General features: G+C 41.7%; 1 protein-coding gene across 3 annotated transcripts in view; it reads left to right on the top strand.

Moving 5' to 3' along the window:
• The window catches only part of TEX2 (testis expressed 2), a 131,808-nt gene extending 108,958 nt beyond the window's left edge, over nucleotides 1–22,850 (top strand). For all 3 annotated transcript variants that reach the window (XM_077163577.1, XM_077163579.1, XM_077163578.1), the window contains 6 exons: nucleotides 1,225–1,324; nucleotides 9,707–9,839; nucleotides 15,644–15,769; nucleotides 17,233–17,442; nucleotides 19,693–19,813; nucleotides 21,376–22,850. In XM_077163577.1, the coding sequence (XP_077019692.1) occupies nucleotides 1,225–1,324; nucleotides 9,707–9,839; nucleotides 15,644–15,769; nucleotides 17,233–17,442; nucleotides 19,693–19,813; nucleotides 21,376–21,498 (813 nt within the window). In that variant the 3' untranslated portion in view covers nucleotides 21,499–22,850. The remainder of the gene's footprint in view (nucleotides 1–1,224; nucleotides 1,325–9,706; nucleotides 9,840–15,643; nucleotides 15,770–17,232; nucleotides 17,443–19,692; nucleotides 19,814–21,375) is intronic.
• Nucleotides 22,851–22,881: the final 31 nt, after the last annotated feature.

The raw sequence follows: 22,881 nt of genomic DNA, 5'->3' as shown, positions 1-22,881 counted from the left end.
GTAGGTATTTTATATATTTTGCTAAAATTCTGAATGGACTAAGTGTTTAACCACACACACACACCACACATACCCCCCCCAAAACAAACAAACAAAAAAATCTAAAACATACACAAATCTAGTAGCTGGAAATGTAGGGGGATTAATTCTACATTCTTGAGGCATAGTAAGAATTTCTAAGTGTAATCCTAGTCCTTTCATATTATTTCCTTAGAGTAAATTCCCCCTGATAGATTTGTATCAGTCAGTCTGAGGAGGAGACCCAATTTCCCAGGAGGAAGCAGATGTACACACAAATTCCGATACCTGAGGGGAGAGATTTATATAGGTGTGGCAGGTGTTGAGAGACCAAAAGGAATAGACCAGCACCCCGGAGTTAGCAGCAGGGAGAAGCTCCTGCTGCTCCAGAGACAGGAGCTGTGTGGAGAGGGCTGCCTGCCTTATGGGAGTGTAGCATTCCATAGAGGGATCCAGGGAGCAGTCAGGTACCGCCACAACACCCTTCTCCGCACGCAGCACCCCTGCCCAGGGGTGCATCCCATTGGCCAATCCCAACCAGAATCCAGAGCACAAAAGAGCCCATAAGTGGGGTGCACATAGGCCAGCTGTCAGGTAGATGGTAGAGCGTGGCTCCAGGGGGACAAAAGGAAGATGTCCAGCACAGAGCCAAAGGGATGTGGAAGCTTTTTAATGCATGTTTTGAGTTTGCCTATCAGATATATTTTAGCAATTTTGTGTGCTGCCCCCCCACCCTTGTAGTCTAAGAGAGGTCCATCTTCCCAGTCTTTAGCCAACCCTGGTTTTATTCATGTAACCAGCCTGGCTGGTTCCTTGTCCACAGTTGGGTCCCTGTTCAAATCCCTGACCTTCTGAGCCAAATTAAGCCCTCCACCCATGCCCCAAGCTCCCTCTTGTCCCATTACCCATTATATATTCTTTGTAGCATTAATTACACTCTGAAACTATATTATTTATTTGTCTGTGCACCTCTTTCTCCTTTTCCAGTATAAACCCCTGAGAGCAAGGAACTTGCCTGACTTGTTCACAGCTCTCTCTGCAAGGTGATGCCTCATACGCAGTATATGCTCAGTATGTTAGGTTAAGTGGTTGTGTTCCCAGAACCTTGACCACCATTCCCTTCAAGAGAATGTTGAATTCTAACTTAGCTCAGTGGTTTTACAAGTTACTAATATGTCTCATTCATTGTTTACTTCTTTTCTCCAGCTCCCCTACTTTATGAATGAGCTAACTCTGACGGAACTTGACATGGGGGTGGCTGTGCCAAAAATCCTTCAGGCCTTCAAGCCTTATGTTGATCATCAAGGTAACTCTTAATTGGCTCTAAAGAGGAACTGACCACTTATGTGACTGTTCAGATGTTTGCATTGCTACAGCTTCAGTAACAAGACTTTGTGTTTGGAGTGGGCTGGGGACTTTTTTTTAACCATCCTGTTTCATTTTGAGTGTCTTAAGATGATGGGAAATAGAATTGGCCTCCCCCTCCTAATCCTTCTGGTTTTTTTGGATCCTTATTAGGGCCTGCTCCAACCCATAGATGTTGACATGCCAATTGATAGGACCTGAACTTTTGTGTGTCTTAGAAAACAGCACCTGCCCTGGGTGGCTGCTGCCCTTGCTGAGGTGCGAGGCAGTGGGCTAGATTTCAGCCCTGCTCACCCTATAGGCCTTACATGTGCATTTGCCCTAGACCCTTCCCAGGAGCTCCTCCTGCTATACATATTCACATCTTTACCTTGACCTCACTTCTGGGTTGCAGATTCTTTGACCTTCATCTTTTACATTGTTATAGCTTTGCCATTCCTAATAGATGCTCAGTAAATGTTTGAAAAATAAAGACACATTCTAAGGCAGTATCTTGAGAGTAAGACAGCAGCTGGAGGGAAGTTCTCAGATTCGATTTTTAGTGCTCCTAACATTATATTTATGCCTACTCTTGTGGGTGTAGGAGTTGATTAAAATGGAGAGAGACTTAAACAAAATTATGTAAAGACGTATATATTTTGTGCCACATGGTTTTAAAAAGACATTGACAGGGAACATTTAGTACACAGGTGTTTGGTGAAAAGAAGAGTGAGCCTGATAGGCCCTTGGGGCCAGAAAAGGTCTCACTATCATGGAAGCATCCAACTTCTTTATGGTAGCATCCCTTTCCAAGTGAGCCTTTTTCCACTCAAACAATATTTACATGTTTCCTAAAAAAACAAACAAACAAAAAAAAACTTGTGAGCAAGGTAAGGGAGAGAATGGGTACAATTTTCCAAGAGAGGGATGTTTGTTTGGAAGTAAATATTTTGTAAAACTTTAGACTGTAGAAGCTACTTGTCTCTCTGTATACTTATATTAGGTGGCTCTTGTATCACATTTAGTGAAAGCATTTTCTATTGTTGTGTACATTTGATGTAAATACAAAGAGAAGTTTTTGCCCTTCAGTCAGCAGCTCTAGCAAACTTCTCTAACAGTATCTTTCAGCTGACCATGAGCGCATATTTCCATGCTTTTAAAATCACATCGATTTCAGAGAAAGACCAGTGCATCATCTGCAAATGGAGAAGTCTCCCTAATAGCTGCATGCCAAGATTGCCTCTTTCCCTGTGTATATGGCTGGGTTTGGTTACCTTCTGGTTTACTGAGAGTAAAACTAGAAAAGATTTAGATTCTTTGCAAATAGTTTAGCAAGAGTTCTTTTTATTATTTTTTTTATTGTAGTAACATATATAACACAAAATCAGCCATTTTAACCACTTTCATGGGTACAGTTCAGTGTAGCTAGAATTGTATTAACCCTGTGCAAAAATTTTAAAAGATGTGTTATCTGTATGTTAATTACAGAATAAGTGGCTCTCCACCACAGGGTGCCTTCCTTCCTCTGACTCAAATGGAGTCTCTATTGCCCTTTGCTCTTTGTCTCTTCAGGATTTGACCTGTTAACAGGCTGTTAAATGATAAACCAACATAGAACTCTAGTGAGTCAGGCTTCACGGAAGTACAAAGTACATATAAATGCTCTATTTTCTAATGTGTTAGCTGTCTTTTATCTCAGGCCTCTCATCTGTTGAATTAGTAGACATTTCCTATGAGAGGAAAGCCAGACCACAGCTGGGCTTTGCATCAGCTAAGAAGTGTCCCTGCGACTTTGAATTCTGCAGTCTCATGGGCCAGCTTTGGTCTGGCTTTGAGTAAAGTTCACCTATCCCCTAAGTCTTGAGTTTCTTTCCTATTCCTTTAGAATAGGAGCTATGGTAAAGATATGTCATTATAGAGATGAAAAGCTTTGCCCATTTTTAATCCCATTGAGGTATAAGTTTTACAGATCTGCCTGCTTATGTAACAAGGGAGAAAATGTTACTAAAGAAAGGAAAGATAAAGACATAAAGCCTGTGGGTTTAAAAAGTTTGATCAAACTAGTGTTTTTTTCAAGTCTGCAAAAGATGTATGTGATGGTAAAACAGAAGCAAACGTTAAGGAAATGTGTGTTTTGGAGCCCATCGTTCTAATGGAAACTTTTCCTTTTAGGAATTTAAAGTCTGGGGTGACCTGCTCAAACTGACTCTGAAAACTCACCTCCAAGGGAAATGCAGCCCACAGTGAATAAGGCTTTATACAGCTCTGAGGAGAGCCATGTCCCATAGGATCTAAATACCCCTCTCTCCCTTTTTAATGTTTCCTAATCTGCTTTCCTAATCCCGAGGAGGGATTTTCAGGTCAGAGCTGGTTGGATTCTTCCATCCTAGGGTGAGGAGAGGGGGATGTTCTTCTTGAAGCAATTAGAGAGAAGTTGTTCTAAATTCTAGCTCTGCAGCTAGGCTGCCAGAGTTTACAGCTCTGTGTGCTCCAACAGCTTGCTTCCTTAACCTTCCTGCCCTCTGTTTTCTCATCTATTACATGGGGATACTCACCGCACCTATTTCGTAGGCTTATCATGGGGATTAAATGAGTTAGTATACTAAAGCCACTTAGAATGGAATCTGGAGCACAGCAAGTGCTATCTAAGTGCTAGCTATTACTATTTTTGCCATCATCGCTGCTGCTATATTAAAGAGTTTAGAATGTGGGGTTGATCCATTCTAATTGTTGATCCATCCATGCTCGGCTTTCACTACTGTACTGTTAAAAAGAACAGTCTGTATGAACTCGCACATGAGCTTTACCAACTGTCAGTCCATTCAGCTAAGGACACACAACCAATTTCTAGCACAGTAGATAAGGTTAAATGACTGCCTTTCCCAGGGCATCTTCATGCCTCACCAATGACAAGTGGCTGGCAGATGGAGAATCGCTCTCTCCCTTAGAAACTGGCTGTGCACTCCTTCCTGCCTTAGCTCTGAACCCTCCCTGTTCGACGTACACCTCTGACCATGAAGTGTATTTGGGGTCCCCTTTCATCCCTCAGACCACACAGAAGCACCCAGGACTTCCTGCCTTGGAGTGGCCTCCCCTCCTACTCCTTATCCCTTCCCTGGGTTGTGGTCTCCAGGGCCTGTCCTATGAGGTTACCAGGCCCATCCCTCTCAGCCAGCTCTTTGCAGTTGTTTTATTACCTCTGTTAGGGTAATACTGCTCATTCATTCATTCGAAGAATACTCATTGTGGGGAAAACTGAAGTATTTAGAAATGGTAAAGAGGAAAACGTTACCCATCATGCCACTATTCAGAAGTAGCACAGCTAACTCTTTATTATATTCCTTTAATCTTATGGATAAAAATTAAAGAATTGAGCAGATTAACTATTTAGACTCAAAAGGGAAATCAGGGATCACCTAGCCAGAACCTGCCAGGCTTTAGATGAAGAGCCGAAGCCCAACGGCAGGTGATGCTTTGACTCTCAACAAGTTCCGTTCTGTTGCACAGCTTCTAGGCCAGTGCCTGAGGCTCTGTGGCCAGGCCACCTGCATTTGCGTCCTGCCCTTTCACTCCAGCAGTGAGTCCTCAGGGAACTTACTATCCTCTCCACATGCATGGATGTTTCCTCATCCATAATATGGGCGTGGAGGTAGTGTCTGCCTCATTTGGTTGTGTTGGAGATGAAATGTTACATGTAAAGTGCCCTATGTGGCATATGGTAAGTCATCAGTAAGTATTAGCTGCTGCAGCCACAAAGCTTTGTTATTGGTGGGAGCTTCCCGAAGGGCTAGTTGGGGACCTTCTTCCGTTAGCCAGGTTTTCATCTTCCACTCCTGGAACCAAGGCTAACAGAGCAGTGCCTACAGGTGTGCTGGCAGAATCAGAATGGACCAACGATGTGTGCTGGGCCTCCTCCAGTTCAGATTAACTCATTTAGTCCTCAGGATGTTTGCTGCACACATTCAAGGCTGCAGATAGTCACCTCGTACCACCATGGTCAGCACCATCCTATTTTTTTCCCTGTCTTGATATATCCAAATAGCAACCCAAGTTTCAACTGAGGGTCCCAGAGGAATAGGAGCCTTGTCTGTCTTCAGAGATGCCCTTAGTTGTGACTGTGCAGCATCCTCTCTCTGTTCTTTTGTTCGAGGCCTTAACCCCAATGCTGGGGCAGAAGTCACTGTGACAACTGAGTATTACAGACAGCTGGAACCAGAATCAGTCTGTGGCCTCCCTGGTCCTCTTGCTGAGGCTTCTTCATGAGCAGGCATTAGAAGAGCAGCTGCAGTGTCTGTGGACCATCCAGGTCTGTGAGACAAGGCAGGGCCAGGCCATAGAGCTCAGTGCTGACAGGCATTGCACACTCAAATGGCAACCAGGTCAGGTTGAAGAAGGAAAATACACATTTTGTAGAAATAGGTGATGTGGGGGAGAGGGGACTTTGATTTGTGACAGTGTCAACCTTGAAGAGGCAGAGCTCTATTTTGGAAAACAGTTACAGGTAGACAAAGCTAAAACAGGCATGTCCTAAAAGACACATCCAAATACAAGGAATTGCTAATTTTCTGTGGTGTCTGAATGAGCAGTGTGGCACCAATCTGTCTGCCAAGAACAAAGCAATCACTGGCACATTTTCCTTTTAAGAACCGAATAACTCAAACATCTGTTCTTGACATTATGTTATCAAACGTCCCAATTTAAATAGGTTGTTCTCAGATGCCAAGTGTTGATTTCCAAAGTGAAAATCAGCCATTAATAATGTCAGGCAGAGGAAAATGCAGGAGCAAATACTGGGAGAACCAAGCTCCGGCAAGCAAACCTTTAGATTCCCTTAACTCCTTCTGAATAGCAGGTGCCTTGGTAAATCTATTCCAAAACAGGTGCCTTTTAGCTACTTTAGTAGTAATAAACCCACAAACTGCTAAGTGAAATTACTAGATTTATATGGCCACAGTAGCACTGTTACTAAGACCACGGGGGTCTGTTCAGTAGAATAACCAGGAGAAGGCACTTGGATCTCTGTTCCAGTGGCAGCTACTCCCTGTCTCTGGGGCACGCACCAGAACATGTTCATTATCTCTGGTGGCATTGTACTCTGACCTGCACCAAGGCTACCATGTGCCTCAACCGTCTTTCTTCCTCTTCAAGGTTAACTTCCCAAGGGCAGGGAGTCACTTCAGTGCCTTTAACTCTGCTATTTTGCATTAAGAACTAATAAAAATTTTGGGGCAGAATGAGGGGTAACTTTTGCCCAATAGCTCTTTGAGTAGTGGTGGTGGTAATGGATAATCCCCTCATGAAGCAGAAGGGTGGAAAAACAGCCATCAAACTCCACATGGGTCCTTCTGCAAAGCCTGACTAAAACAGCTTATGTTTTCATTGCCAGTTGTGTTTCCAGTGTTGTTGACTAAAGTGCCAATTTTATAGGGTCTCACTGATGACCAGGTACCACCCTTCACTACTGGATGTCCTCTCAACATGGGACACCTTGTGTAGAGACCCTTGTGTTCATGACCCCAGTCCGCTTTCCAGAAACCCTCTTAGGGCTGACTGCATTGTTTCTATTTATAGAAAAGCATCAAATTATCCTGCTACTAGACTTCTGGTTTTTTGTCCTTCAAGCCCTGAGCAGATGGTTATAGAAAAGAGCATGTTAAACAATAAGACTCATAATAAAGTCTTAACATTTGTCAAGAACGCAAAAGAAAAACTCTATAACTCTATAACTACATTATTCTATTGAATCCTACATTGGTAGGATTCAACTCAGAGTTAAGATGCCACTCGTGGAACAGTGTATGTTCCCATCTTCACATTGTTGCTACATTTATCCCCAATAGGAAGACAACCTTTCTAGTGTTAATTTCATCTTTCAGTCACTCAAGACGGAGACCTCCTGACTCACCCGTTGCATAACCAGTTAGTCTTGACTCTGAGTTGTGCCTGCACCCAGGTTTTCAAGGAGCTTTTGGCCTGCTTAATCATTGTCACAGAAGCAAATTTTTCTTTCCACCTAATGCTAAAATTTCTTTGCCTTTGTCTGAAAGCAAGAATGTCAGTCATATTATTGTTGGAGTATTTATTTGCCACTGATACTGTTTATAAAGGTTCTCAAACCATCCTTCATTCTTTCACATTTTTACTGAGTGCCAGAACTGAAGGCTCTGCAGGTGGGTCTTGTGGGACATATGCAATGGTATGTAAAACATCTCCTCCCCCATGTGGAGGCTCAGTTCGATGTCCAGTCCTCCTTCCTTCCCAGTCCCAAGTAGGGCTGTCTGGTAGTCCCATCCCTCTTGGCCTTGCTGCCTTCTCTGGACTGAACCCCATCTGCCATGGCACAGCAGGAGGCTGGGCCAGAGCAAGAAGTCCTGGAAGTATGGAATTAGGACTAGCAATAGTAGAGAAATGAAAGAGGCCAGTGCCAGGAACAGGTTGTACACAGCAATCCCCTGAAGAGGCATCTGCCCTACTGTGCACATGAGGAGATGGATGCACAGAGGTCAGGTAATTTCAGTGAAATGCAAGTTCCCAGGTCTGGGGTTCACACACTTCATGGCCTCAGTTCCGCACATGGTTGGGTGGGTAGAAGGTTCACTTGACTGAAGTATGAGCCAGCAGTTTACTAAGCCTAAATCCATATGCCCCCCCATTTTAAAAAGACAAACTAGCAATACCTTCCATTTTATAAGAAGTAGGAAAAAAAAAACTGGTGCTTTAAAAATGACAATTTCAAATACCATACGTATTTTTTATTGAAATCCCAACCAGGATTTTCAAAAGACATGATTGCATCTGAATATTCATATAGCAACCAGGTAGTTTTGAATCTGTTGATTCTCAAATTAAATAAAGCTGGAAATACACAACAAGAATAACTTCTTTATTGGTGTTCTTTTATGTTGAGTTTAAAATCTGTATTAAAATACAGCTTTTTGCCCCAATCCTCTTTCTAATATGAGTGATTAAATGACTTGATTAAAGCAGATGTGCCCTTTATTTCCAGTAACAGTACCTTTGAAGAATAAGCTGACTAATGATTTTTAATTATTTAATGTAAGCAAGAAATAAAGCAGTTTCGTGGACGTTGCTGCAAAAAAAGATAATTACAGCTGGTCTGCATATCACTTAAAGCAGGTTATTCTTGGAAAATGTTTGCCTTCAATTATGACAAAAAGAATTTATTGAAAACATAATGGAAATTATTCTGAATTTATTAAGGGATTATACCATGAGTGCTTCTTGAGGTTAAACAAAATTTTTATCTGAGGTGGTGGCCAAATAGGGCATGAGTTATTTACTGTAATTACTTGAAAATGCAGTTGTACATGAATACTCATTTTGGATTAATTTCTTGCTTCCTTTTAGATGTAGTCATTTGTCTTAGGATCTATAAAAGTTTATTAACATTTAAAAAGTCACTTGAAGGATCACATTTTGATTGAAAGTCTATGAGATATTATGGAACTCTGAGTCTGAAAATTCTCAGTATAACCTGCCTTATTTGCCAAATCATAGAATCTTCTAGTAGAAGAGTGTGGTAACCTGTTTCCTGTTTGCATTTTTGACTACTTACTGGTCAGTGACCACTTCTGACAGTGGGTCACACCACTGAAATTCCACAAAGCTAAAATCCTGTTAGATGTGATCTCATTGCCATTAGTGTCTTTCCAAGGAATACGTTTATTAACTAAAGTACAATGGGGTCACCCAATTTTATCTGGATAATCCTGGGAGTCAAAAGTTAATTATTTTGTTTCCATCACTAGGCCATTCCCATAAAGAAGGGGGTTTTAAAAGGTTTTTGTCACTATCCCTATCATACCAAACTAAATCTGAACCATTTTCTGTGCCTCTCCCCCACTAGATAATTTTAAGAACAGTGGTTCTCACATGTGTCTTAAGAAGTACCCCAGCTTGCAGTAAAGTCTCTGTACTTCCCTTCTGCCTCGGCTGGAAATCAGCAGATCTTATCCTGACTTTGTCCTGAGTCAAGCTGTTTCCTCCTCTGGGAGTGTGTTTTCTGACCTAAATGTGAGAAGAAACCAGAAGATGGAACCCTTTCAGTGCTAATAAGCTGCACATTCACAGTGACCATTTTAATGGAGACTGGAATGCCAGCATCTCTTAAATCCATTTCCAGAAGCTTTCACCATTTTATACAACAACATTGGCTGTATAAGCTCTTTCATGGTCTTCTTCTTACATGTGTGGATAGTACAAATGATCTATAGGCTTTCAATATGAACCCTACTTAAATATTTTTAAATTTTTTATACTGTCATTTATAGTCATATTTTGCAGGGAGAAATAAATCAACATCTGTTTTCTCACCATTTTTCAGGACTCTGGATCAATTTGGAAATGTCCTACAATGGGTCCTTTCTGATGACTCTTGAGACCAAAATGAATTTGACCAAACTAGGTAAAGAGCCTCTTGTTGAAGCCCTGAAGGTTGGAGAAATTGGCAAAGAAGGGTAAGGGGCTATATGAACTTACTAATTGTAATCTAACCCTGGGAAACCAACTTCTCCCTTTATCCTTAGAGAAGCAAGTTTGATGTGTTGTACCCCCTGGATATTGTGTGAGCATCTATTTTAATGCTTCTGAACCACAGACCATGTCAGAGAAGGGTTTCCTAGTTTCATCCCCAGTAGACAGCCAGTCTCTGTCTCGTAGCGGCTTCTGGTGGGCAGATTACACTTACTTCTGCTCAGCTACTTGCAGCACCTTCTCATTGCGGTGCTGGCGATGGTTCACACAGTATCCATTACCCAGAAAACATCACCCACTCAGACAAGCAGGGCAGGCTTATGTGAGCAATAAAGTGCTCTGTGAATAAAATTATCACTTAAAAAACTCCTTCAACTTCCACAAACAGTAATATGTGGACTAAGCCAAAGTTCCTAGGAGATCTATCTGCTTTGATCACAACAGCAGAATTATTTGTAATCAGATGTTCGATTTTGTAGCCAAATAAGTGTTCTAAAGTGTTTTGAGGAGGATAATATAATAATGATTTGCTTATTAAATTCCTCTCTTTGTGCTTCTCATGTTTAAGTCGCTTTGCATGGAATTAACAGTACAATGACAGGAAAACACTACAGGGAACCACCTTCTCAGGGTCTAAATATAAAACACAGGCTCTTAGATTTTTGCCAGTTTATGATACTGATCTAATGTTTTTATTCATACATCTGATATATAGCAGATTGGGGGAATTGGGTCCTATATTTGAAAATGTTCTTTAATTAGATTATCCTCATGTATCCAGGTTACTTAATGAAATGTTCCTGTCTTAATTGGAGAATTTTGCCTGCTCTATGCACTCTAACCTGTATCTATGCTATTTTCTTTTCACTTTTCTGCTATTTGTTAAAATGTGTTTGGATTCGGCAATCTGTGGATTTGTATTTTCTGGTGAGTGGTATTTGTGAACGCTCCATATAGCATTTCATACCCAATAAGTACTGAATCTTGTTGATCCCATGTGAAGCCTCCAAGAGGCTCATCCTTTCATCATTTTCCTAGTGCTAAAGGCACACTCTGTAGGCTGAGAGGACTGAGATCTGGGAGTACTTAAGAAGCATTTCTGGCAGGGAAAGTCTTACAAACTTCCTTGATTTGAACTGCTTGGGTCTGACCTAGTTCTCTAATCAAACTAGATTTGTCCCTGGGTGCCCCTACCTACACGTGGCTGGGCATCACCCATCCCGCTACATGACGACAGAGTTACAGAGCCAGCTTCTTAGAAAATGAAGCACCTTAGGTAGAAAAGTAGTCACGAAAATTTCTGGAAGAGGAGGGCTAACTAAACAAGAATATGACAGAACAAACTTCAGTCAAAAGCATTTATGTGCTAGGACACCATTGGAAAGGGGGTGTCTCAGCATCAGGTGGGGCCCCCAGTCAGGCAGGTCCCTAAGGGCCTCGCCACTTAAGCATCCTACATTCACTGTTTTCATGCAGTTCTCTTGGCAGGATTTCAAGTTCATAAAATCTGGCTAACCAGAGGATGGACTTATTTCTGAGCAAGCAGTACTTCTTTCCCTTCAGACTAAGTGTGAAGGGAAAGGCATCTTGTCCTGCCTTTTTAGGGGACCACAGATGATGCCTGCTTAAAATTTCTCTGGAAAAACAACAAAACCTCTGCTTCAGGAAGATGATGGTATCATATCTTTAATATATTCTTAAAGTACCTTTTTTTTTTTTTTTTAGAAGAGTCTGATATAAAGTGTTTCACTTCTTCCTGTGAAGGTAGTAAATTATATATTAATGTGTCTAATTGGCTGATTTAATTTTAAAAGCAAGGAAGAATATAACCCAAAAGTATTTCATTCAAGAAGAAAAGGTAAAATAGACCCTTAACCTTTTTTTGCGCAATGAACCCCCTCAGGAATCTGAGAGGTCTAGATGCTGCTCCAAAAAAATGTCTCAGCCTGCCCCATTTGGCCCACAGTTTCTGGGGTCATTGAGAGCCTCTGAAGCCCAGTCATGGGAAAGAACCTTAGAGGGGATTCTAGAGACCCCTTTTTCACTGTCTCAGTTTTAAGTATATGGAATCATCCTGAGACTGAATAGCCAAGGGAGAAGCCCAGGTCTGTATATACAATAGCCGTTATTAAGCATGTGATCTTTGGAAATGACATTTTCCTGAATAATAAACCTCTCCAAAGAGCAGAATATCCGGAGTTAGCCAGCAGCAGTCCTCCCTCCACTCTACCCCCTTTGGCCTTGGAGCTGCCTGTCTGAGGCCTTACTTCAGATCAGGAGTCCACTCCTCATTCCCTGCTCTGGCAGGGCCTCTGCTCAGCCTCCCTGCTTCTGGCAGTCCCCCTTCAAGTATGCCAATGGTTGTGCTCTTGGGGAGTCTCTGAGGAGGTGCTGTTCAATTTGTGAGGTGTCCTGCTGACTGGTGGGAAGTTTGTTCACATTAACCTGAGGACAACAATGACAAATTGAAATCTACATTGCTTTGTTCTAGTGAAGTCCTTTCCCTTGAAATGTGTATATACTTCATATTTGTAGGCATTTTTCCTTTAGTCCTCTTATCCCCCAGTAGTTTTATCGTTACATTCTGTAGTTAACGTAACCCTTGGACAATAACGTGCTCAAAATGGAATTCAGGAGAGTGAACTGAACAGCCTTAACTTGAGGAATTGACATGAAGAGGTCCAAAATGTGTCATTCAGAAGGGAAACACCTTGTGTTGGGTAGTCTTTAGATGATTAGTGGCCTTGGAGCGGAGCGTTTCCTGTGAGGCCCTCAGCCTCTTCACGTTCTACCCCCGTAGCTCGGGCCCAGCATGCCAGACCCCGTATGGCAGCCCCTTGGCCTCCTGTTGGGTCAGTGGTCCACAGCATTCCCCAAACTAGCCTCTGCCCCTAACTCGTGCTATTCTAGAAGCTGATATTTGCTGGTTATGCTGTGACAGTCTGGTTCTGAGGGTGTGTAGATACACATTGCTGATGTATGGCGCTGATTTTTCTTAAATAAAAGAAAATGAATAGGGCGGGCCACGGTGGCTCAGCAGGCAAGAATACTCGCCTGCCATGCCAGAGGACCCCGGTTCGGTTCCTGGTGCCTGCCCATGTAAAAAACATAAAATAAGTGTTTCATGTCTGTTTTAAAAAAAAAAAAGAAAGAAAATGAATACATTCACAGGACTGTGGTCCTGCACAAAGCAAACACCTCACAGGGCTGTTTAATTATGCATCTTTCATTTAAAGCATTTTTGGAGCTGCTTTTTAGAATTGCCTCTGGAGTCCCTGACCATCTTTTAACTATGCTGAGTAGCAGCAGAAGCATCCTGCTTTGTAGACAGATTGGATCTTTGAGAAATTGCTAGAAGTCATTCCGAGACAATCGTGATTACAAAACCAAGTAATAAAATAAAATGTTTGGTCCAAGACAAAATATTAATGACAAAATAATTCACCAGACACATTTCCCTAAAGGTTTTTAGCAGAGGCAGCATAACTGAAATAAACCTTCTAAGGTGGCTCTGTAAAAGGATATCACAACTCATCTGAAATTCTGAGGTGTGTTTAAAAAAAATTAGGCTAGTTATTTTAAAATTATAGCACATCTTATATAAGAAAGAGCAGTGTGTCTTTCTCTGAAATTCATGCTATCATAAGGTTGAGATCATAAAATGCGTGTCCTTAATTATAAGCCAAACATTTAGTGATTAATTTAAGTAGGTGCCACCAAATAACAGCTCCCATTGCAAATAGAAGCACCATTTGGTCAAAAATCAGAATTTTATATCATTTGATCTGCATTATCAAATTATTTTTCTTCAAGCCACACAAGTTGTCCTGGTCTCTGTCCCTTGGAAGATTAATTTGTGAGTGTGAGAGCTCATTGCAGTACTCAGCCTTTGGCGTCTTCTTCTCAGGGTCTGAGGGCTGCCAGGTGACAAATACCAGTGGGGACACACAGAAGCTAGTGGCTCCGCAGATTTCACCATGGTACCAGATCTTCCAGTACCTTTTTTTTTTTTTGTGGATGAGGAGCAAGCCACCTGCCTGTGCCATAATGAGCACAGATTCCATAGCTAGCCTCACAAGGTCTGAGAGCCTGAGGGCAGTCGTTTTGCTGATGGAGAAGTAAAGAGATGTTTTTAAGGTGGTGATTTAATCTTTGGGGATTTACATTCCTGGCTTTCCTGGTCCCTAAGACTCAATTTGGGCTTTTTGTTATGTACACTTCAAACAAAAGAATCTTTCTTGTGAAGCCTGCCTAACCACTAAAAGCTCTGAAATGGCTTTGTGGTCAAGGAATGCATGGCAGCATTTCCTGGGCTTGCCAGGCCTCTGATGTGGAAGAAGGAAGAAAGAGTAGATTTGTTACTGGCCCCACGGTGAGGCACAAGAGGCTTTTGTTTCTGCTGAGGGAGTTTCCCTTTAGGTGTCAGCCTGTCAGCTGAAGCAGCCAGCTCTAATGTTTCAGCGTCAGGTTTGAGGAGGATCTGCATGTCCTGCTGCAGAGGACACTTGCAAGGTCCTCTTTCAGCCAGGCTCCTGTTTCCGGGCAGAGGTTTCTGTCCCGCCCTCCCAGTGCACTGTGCCGGAGCCTCTGCCAGGCCTGAAATACCACACTGGCATGTGTGTTCTGGCCTTGATTCCCTTGGCCCCGCAGCCAGATGACTGTCTAAATGGACCTCTGGCAGCCCAAGGAGAGCATCAGAGGAAAACCAAAGGATTGCAGCTGCAGGGATAGGACCTGATCTCCATGGCCTTGACCCCTCTGGGTGATTTTGTCCTTATTAAAATCCAAGGCCCTCTGCTTAGTGACCATTTGGTTCCTTATCAGTGTTCGAAACTATTCTGTCCTGTGTTCATTTTATCGCAGTTCTGCCTGTGGGCCTCAGAGATGGATGCTGCCACTTCTCTTTGAAGTGAATCCATAACCCAAGGAGGGGGCTGCCTTTTTTGTGGGCTAATGCCCAGCTTCCAGTGCTCCTCAAAGGCGAATCCAGAGCCCTCGCCTCTGCTGATGATTAAGCAACCCCATGCCTCTGGAAACTGATTATCCAACCTGGAATGATTAATGAGAGACAGTTCTCTCTAATGAGTAACGTTCCTCTCTAGAGTAAAAAGTTTGATCTTTAATTTGTACATGTCCAGTAAAGGTCCTGGGTTCCTGTGTCAGGTGCTTCCTAGAGTTTCTTCAGACTTCTGCCTTGTGGTTGCTGACTTTTTCCATGACCTTTAGGAGATGAGGCAGTTGAGGGGTAAGATACATATTTTTGTTAGGAAGGGGTCTTGGGTCAGAACTAACTTGGGAATCAGAATCAGTAAGTCAGGGAACATCTAAGATATTGAGATCAGCCACAGTCAAGGGACTTGCCTGAAAATCCCTGTCATCTATTGAGAAGTGGTTGTATCTCCAACATAAACTGTCCTCTCACCCTTGCAACCATCCTCTTTCCATTCACCCTTCCCCTTGGCCACCCCTGCATTGTTGATATCACTGCATTTTGTGTGGCTGCATCACACTCCCACCATCTGTACTGATGCATGCTAAATGCGAACTCTCCTGGGCCCAAGTCCTCTGCAGCTGAGTCAGGACCTGTGGCCCTGAAGAATTTCCTGAGTAACCGTGCCGATCCAAGGCCTCTTGGATTGGGCCTCTTCTTTTGTTGGGAGGGTTGGAGAAAATGATAGCGTGTTGCAGCGGTTCCATCTGGATCCCCTTGCAGTGGGAGGGCTGAGTGTGTTCCTTCTGAAGTGGAGCTGGGGTGCTGGGCAGGCGTGGTGGTGACTCCCCTTCTCAGTTGCAGGCCCAGAGCATACTGTCTGGCTGACAGCGATGAGGAATCCTCCAGCGCCGGCTCCTCCGATGAAGATGATGCACCAGAACCCAGTGGGGGAGATAAGCAGCTCCTCCCAGGGGCCGAAGGGTGAGTGGGCCAGAGCTTCTGAGGTCTCCAGGGGGACAGGCACCAGCAAATTGGGAGTGAGCCTTTTTTCTCTTCCTTTCCCCTCACACTGAGTTTTTTTGTATTAATAAATATCCAGTATCTCTGGCTTGTTTGTTCCAGTCCCCAGAGCAAAAAGATCAGAATAGCTGTCCTTATTTGACAATCCCACATTACAATGGCTTTTTCCTGCCATTTGAGTAAATAATAGAAAAGATGTAGGGCAGGTTTATTATGAACCAACCCGTGTTTTCACTGAGCACAAATTGCTCACCACCTCCCCCTGGTGCTGAGAGGAGAGTATTACTTCCCTACAGTTGGGTCCCATTGGCTGTTGAGCTGCTGGTTCTTTCGTTGCCAAAACATTCAGATGATTTATTTTGTGAATTGTGAAAATGTGGATGACTTAGCTGATCTTTTGGATCGTGAAATTCATTTGGGGGGCTTCCTTTGCTTGTTACGTATGCTATGGAATGATTAAAGTATTTCCACAGCCCCTCTGTAAGGATCTTTTGATTATTGAAAGTAAGTTGAAGAAACTAAGATTATAAAGAATCCAGGGGACTTAGAAAGAATCCAAGGGACTTAGAAGCTTTTGTAAGAAAACATCAACCTATGTATTCACTACTGAAATCACACAGAAGATGAAAAGAGAATCCAGGCAATTTGAGGAGTGGGTACTAAAGTTTGTGTGTATTATTTCAAATCTACCAGCTTGACTTTCTTAAGAATGATGACTTTCCCTACACACATATATTCCTGATACTCTGAAACTTTGAAGAGTTTTAAAAGCAAGTATTCTCTCTTCTTAGGGAGGTTTTATGGTGGATATGACCTGATACAAAAATGTACTTGGTCTTCTAGGCTTGATGCAGCATTATTCTTTAGATGTTTCTAAGCCCTTTGAAAAGTAATTGCAACTCAGATTTGGTATGACATCACCTAAAAGCCAGCCAGTTACTATGTTATGTGTATCTATTAATGCAGCATGATTTATTATTTGCTGTATAGAGATAGTAAGATTTCTCTAATAGGACACTGAATTTGTATTCTGTATTTGAGTGATATAAAGGAGGATGGGTGAGATGCCCTCTCTGTCTGCAGCATGAAGACGTTGTCTACTCCCCATTGTCAAGACTCGGGCTCTCTCTGATGTATGTACCTTCTCCAAAGCAGTGGTTCTCAACTGGGGGTGCTTTTGCAATGACTAGAGACATTTTTGATTGTGCTATTGATATCCCCTAAGTTAAGGCCAGAAATGCTGCTAAACCTCCCACAATGCACAGCACATCACCCAACAACATAGAATTACCCAGTCCAAAAACATCATGAATGCTGTAGTTGAGAAACACTGGTTTAAAGTAAGGTGAACAAAAGCCACAAGATTTTTGTTTATGAAAGAACAAAGTTTACACTAATGCCCCCTTTGTATTCCTCATTTGAAGGTATGTTGGAGGTCATCGAACAAGTAAGATTATGAGGTTTGTAGACAAAATCACCAAGTCAAAATATTTCCAAAAAGCAACGGAGACAGAGTTCATTAAAAAGAAGATTGAAGAAGTTTCCAACACGCCCCTGCTGCTAACAGTGGAAGTACAAGAATGTAGAGGCACCTTGGCAGTCAACATTCCTCCACCCCCAACTGACCGGATATGGTGCGTAGAGGGGCCCAGCGTAGCCATAAAACTCCCAGCATTCTTAACCTTAACATTATGGAAAGTACCTTCTGGGCAAAAGCACTTTCAGATGTCTTTCATGGAAACTTAATTTTAGTTCTAAATCTGATTCTTCTTTCAATCTGTGAATAGTTAATTCACATTTAAAAATTTATCTTCACATGTTTAGAAAAAGGTAAGGTCAATACATAAAGTTGGTGGGATGAGCTATTTGTATTCTTGTTCTTCCTCCTCTCTAAAACCAACTCTTCCAGCAGTAATAGCAGCTGCCATTTGTTAGGGCCTTTATTCTCAGCCTGACCTGGGTTGCCACTGCATCTCCTGGTCAGTCCTCACAGCACCCTTTGAGGTAAGTGCCATTGTTATCCCACTTTACAGCAGCGTCTGGGCAGTGAGGGAAGACCTCCCCAAGTATGAGCTGGATGTGGGGGAGGCAGCAGCATGTACACTTGATGATCGTGGCAGGAGGTCAGCCAAGGAGTTTGCATCTGTTGAACAGTGGTTCTCAACCCCACTGCACATCACAGTCCACCCAAGAGGCCTATTAAATACACACATGAGGGAGGCAAGGGTAATTCAGTGGTAGAATTACTGCCTGCATGTGGGAGACCTGGTTTGATTCCCAGCCCATGCACTTCCCCAAAAACAAAACAAACAACAAAAATAAAATTTCAACAAATGGTGCTGTAATAACAGGATAAAAAGAATGAACTGTGACTGCCACCATACAGCATCCAAAAAAAATACACACATGACCAGCCCACATCTCAGGACTTAGGGGTGGGGCTCTAAGCCAGGGTTGAGAATCACTGAAATAAATCATTCCTGGGTCCCACAGAAGAAAATTACTAACTATAAATCTCAATTTAAAATTCACATTCCAAGTCCTTTAAAATAGACTAAGTGTATGTGATGATTACATAAGAGACCTTACTGTGCCATGAACTACACACTCTTGTATGAGAAATATAGCCCTGCTGTGTTGTAAAAAGAAGCTAGCATGCTGGTGTGCTTCCTTGGTATCCCGAAGTTTTTGTAGGAATGACCAGAAGAGGATGTGTGATGCTGCTAGTGTTTCCTAGTAAAAACTTAAAAATAAAAATACTTTTATAGATTTTATTTTTTAAATAACTTCATTATTTTAAAAAATGAGAAAAGATGGCAGAAAATATGAAAAAAGGAACACCCAGAAAAAGTTCCGTAATCCTACCATTCAGAAACAACCACTGTAAATACCTTAACATACCGTTTTCCAAACCTTTTAAAAAAACAAAGATCTGTTTTTTTGAAATGGTGAGAGTTGATCCAGAGTTCCTTCCTTTTACTTCCAAGCTTTTGATTTTTCAACTACAAGTAAATGTCGCTGCTCACAGAGAGATAAAATTAAAGGCCTCTAAGGATAATGGTACCCGATGTGTGGGCAAATGCTGAACTATTTGTTACTGATCCACAAAGAGATTAGCATAGCTATTGCGCATTTAGAAACTTTTGCTGCAATTTGACATTACTATTGTATTTTACAAAGATATTAGACTAAGTATCTCCTGTCTGGACACTTAACTAACAGCTCTGAGTGCCATCCTGTTCCATTGTGAAGCCATATATAGGACAGTGTGGAGTGAAAAAGATTACAGGACATTATCTATTTGTATATGCATATTAGGAGGGTAGGAAAAATTAACCCCACTTCTCTCAGTGGTCCTGTCTTGAGGTTTAGATTCTGAGAGAGGGCCACGGTGGCTCAGCCTCAGAGTTCTTGCCTGCCATGCCGGAGACCCAGGTTCATTTCCCGGTGCCTGCCCATGCCAAAAAATAAAAAGATTCTGAGAGAGGCAGTGTCTTTCACTTTCTGCCTTATATAAGCTTATGCTTCAATTTTGGTAACACACATATACTACTTTCATAAAAATGACAAGACAAAAAAAGGATATTACCATCTTAGGAAAAAAACAAAAAATAGGTCATGGACTTTTTCTAGGGACTCTTCTGGATTTCCCAGTTTGCCATAAGTACTCAAATTCATCACAGCTCTGAACATACTCAGGACACACAGGAAATTCGCTATTCATATTTGCTATTTTGAAATATTTTTAGAGGGAATTTTCAGAATAAGAGGGTATTTTAAATAGAGATAAAGCCCTGTATAAATGAGGAATGTTATCACCTTGTCTACCAAATTTCTTTGCTTCTAAAAGTTATTAGGTTTATCATTTGTTTTCTTCATAAAAGGTATGGTTTCCAGAAACCACCACATGTAGAGCTGAAAGCTCGGCCAAAACTTGGAGAGAGAGAAGTAACTTTAGTTCATGTGACAGACTGGATAGAGAAGAAACTGGAGCAAGAGTTTCAGGTAAACTATAGTGCTATCTAGTGTTTTCACACAGAGCATAAACACATCTGAGTAAAACAGCGGTTCTGAACTTCGAGTCAAGATTCTCTTTTAACAATTTGATGAAACCTGTAGTTTCATGAGCACCTCCTCCCATGAAAGTTCACATATGATCAAACATACGCATAAAAGTTTAGGTGCAGTTTCAGAAACCCTGAAACGTATTCACAGAACTGAGTAGTCTTCAGAGGAAAATCAAAGATGTTGGTCAAAGAGCAAAACTGCCTCCTGTGGCTCTCTTTGGATATTGCTTTTCCCAGTATGTGACTTGGAATTGGCCAGTTGGTAGCACCTAGCACGTTGTCAGGGAGGTTGGTCCCTGCCCTTGTGTGGTAGCCACCTTGCTCAGGGGGTTCAGTTCAGTAAACATTCATGTACCCCTTCCGTGTGTCAGGGATCGCCCTGGAAGTCTACAAATGAATCAGGCCTGGTCCCTCCCTTGTGTACCTTCTAGGGAAGTCTTGGAGTTTACTAAGCCAGGGAGCTCATTCTCCAAGCCTGTTTTACTGTTTCTACATTCTGCCACCTAAGGGAATAGTAATGTAGCTGACACCTGGGATAAGCTTTTTTATCAAATCTTTATCAAAATATGTGAGGCACAGTTGTCTTTCGAGGTTTTATGGATTAGCAAACTATTTACTTCATAATGAATCTCACCTTTTGAAAAAGACCCACATTATTTTTGCATTGGTAGATTTTGAGATATTTCCTTTAAAAAAGCCTGTTCCTGTTATTTAAAAGCTGGAGATTAAATAGCTGATAACCACCTTCTGAAAAGCTAATAATCACCAAATGAAAAAGTACCTTTAATCTAGTTAGGGGAAGGACAACCTCATGCCTTCAGTTACTTCCTTTTAAAGAGAAGAGGGAGCAGAGATTAGTGCCTGGGATATTTAAAGGCAGTTGGGAAATTAAAAGATAACTGCTGCATCCCTTTCCATAGCCACCTGCTTTTGTTTTTGTAAGAGAACATTCTTGAAGATTGAGTGGATTGCTAGAATTCACTTATATGAAAAGATACACAGAGCACCATCACTAGCAATGATAGTCCTTTGGGTATTCACTATATAATTTCTTTTGTACAGCTTTCTGCGGTTCTGGTTTGAAATTTAAAAATTAGTCTGATTTTGTTGCTAGAATTTAAAAGGATAAATTCACTTGGATATGTTCTGGACATAGTAATGTGAAAATACTGTGAATAGTTTAAGCCAGTTGGCTTAAATTAATGCTGTTGACTATTTATTGATAAGTAATTCATGAGTAATTTTAGTGTGTGCACATGACATCAGTGCTGCTTCTGCTTCCAGCCTGATTTATTGGGTTCTTGTATTCATGTACCAATACAATACTTCTCTTAAAACAAGCATGTTAGGGGAATTAGTTTGGTACGTGCGGAAAAAGTTGTTCATATGTGTTTTTTTACGTCTCTAAAGCCTAAAATTAGTATCAGGACAGAGTAGGGTGGAAGCCTGAGAAAGCAAAGCAATCTAATCCACATGGTTGTTCTTTAATTCTTTCTACAGAAAGTTTTTGTCATGCCAAATATGGATGATGTTTATATCCCTATAATGCACTCAGCCATGGACCCCCGCTCTACTTCCTGCCTCCTGAAAGACCCACTTGTGGAGGCTGCAGAGCAGCTGTGATGGTGAAGATCTGTCCCCAGTATTAGATCTAGTCTCCAGGTGCGGGGTTCTTGGCTGCCATCTGTGCTGTAGCACTGGCCCTCACTTGTGCCACAGCTCCTGTTCTGTAAAGAACTGCTTCTGCCTGCTGGTGCCCATTCCACTGTGAGGTGTCATTCCACGCATGCAGAGACAGAGTCTGGATTGCCTGCTGCAAAGCTTTTTCTCCAGGCAAAGGAAACTATGGAAGAATCATTAGATGGATCCAGAAGTTACAGGTGGCTCACACCATGGCTTTTTTTTTTTTTTTTTTTTTAAGTCCACCAGTTTTTGTGACAGCAAGAATACGTGAGGAGTTAAGCTTTACAACTGGAAGGCTTCCCCTTGCCTTGATTCCCCCCAAGCTTTTCCTTAGGCAGCCAGCGCACAACAGAACATTTTAAACTTCTACCATTTATATGCACAATTGCAGTCCTTCACACTCCCAGAGAATGTCAATGTGGTAATGTACGTGGAGGGTGGGGAGTGAAATGTTGTGAGTTATTTCATTGGTGGTAAAAGAGATCTCAGCAACTTTTTTTTCATATTCAATTGTGCATTTTGGAAGCAAGTAGCCATAGAACATGCACACTAACACTGTCAGCTGGAGTAAGGACGGTGGGATTTATGTGAACATTAGGCAAAGCCATGAGAACAAATCATCCTAAACCTTTTACAAGTGAGATACAATCACCTGGCTTATAACTAATACTGAATGTTTTCCTGAGATATAAGCATACATGAGAATGTCAAACGCTGCACATTAACTGGATTGTTCCTGTAGTATAGATGGGGTGGGGTAGAAAGCCAGAGCCAGTCAGTTCATCTGGTATTTCTGTCTGCTCCTGGAAGTTTTAAATAGGAATCTAAATGCCACTAATCTGATTAGTTTGGGATAATCCTATAGGCAGTTCTTTTTCTGATGGCCAAAATGGAGAACTGCTGTCATGTGGAGACTCAAGAGCAAACATTTGCTCAACATCAAACACTACACCTCTAAAAATTAATATGACCTTTCCTTAACGTTGCCAACTTTATTTTGTGCGTTTGTGTCAGAATGTTTTTAGTTTACAAGTTAGGGGTCTCCCTCTAATTGTGTAATTTGCTTTGAGAAGTAAACAATACATATTTTTGTTCTAAACGTCAACATCAAAATTACTTTTGAGTAATTTTTGGTAACTTACATCTGTGGACAAAGCTAATAGTGGTTTTCTAAACAGCACCTTGCCTGAATGTGACTTTGAAGAAATTAATATATTGAGAAAAATATATTTGAACCCTTATTGGATTACTTCAATTGTACCATTAAAACATTTTAAATTATGACCATTCCAGTCTGTGTACTGTTCTGATTTCTCATTTGTG

This window comes from Tamandua tetradactyla, chromosome 6, assembly GCF_023851605.1.
Source record: "Tamandua tetradactyla isolate mTamTet1 chromosome 6, mTamTet1.pri, whole genome shotgun sequence".
NCBI classification, from domain to species: Eukaryota; Metazoa; Chordata; class Mammalia; order Pilosa; family Myrmecophagidae; genus Tamandua; species Tamandua tetradactyla.
This window is presented reverse-complemented; position numbering and strand designations above follow the sequence as displayed.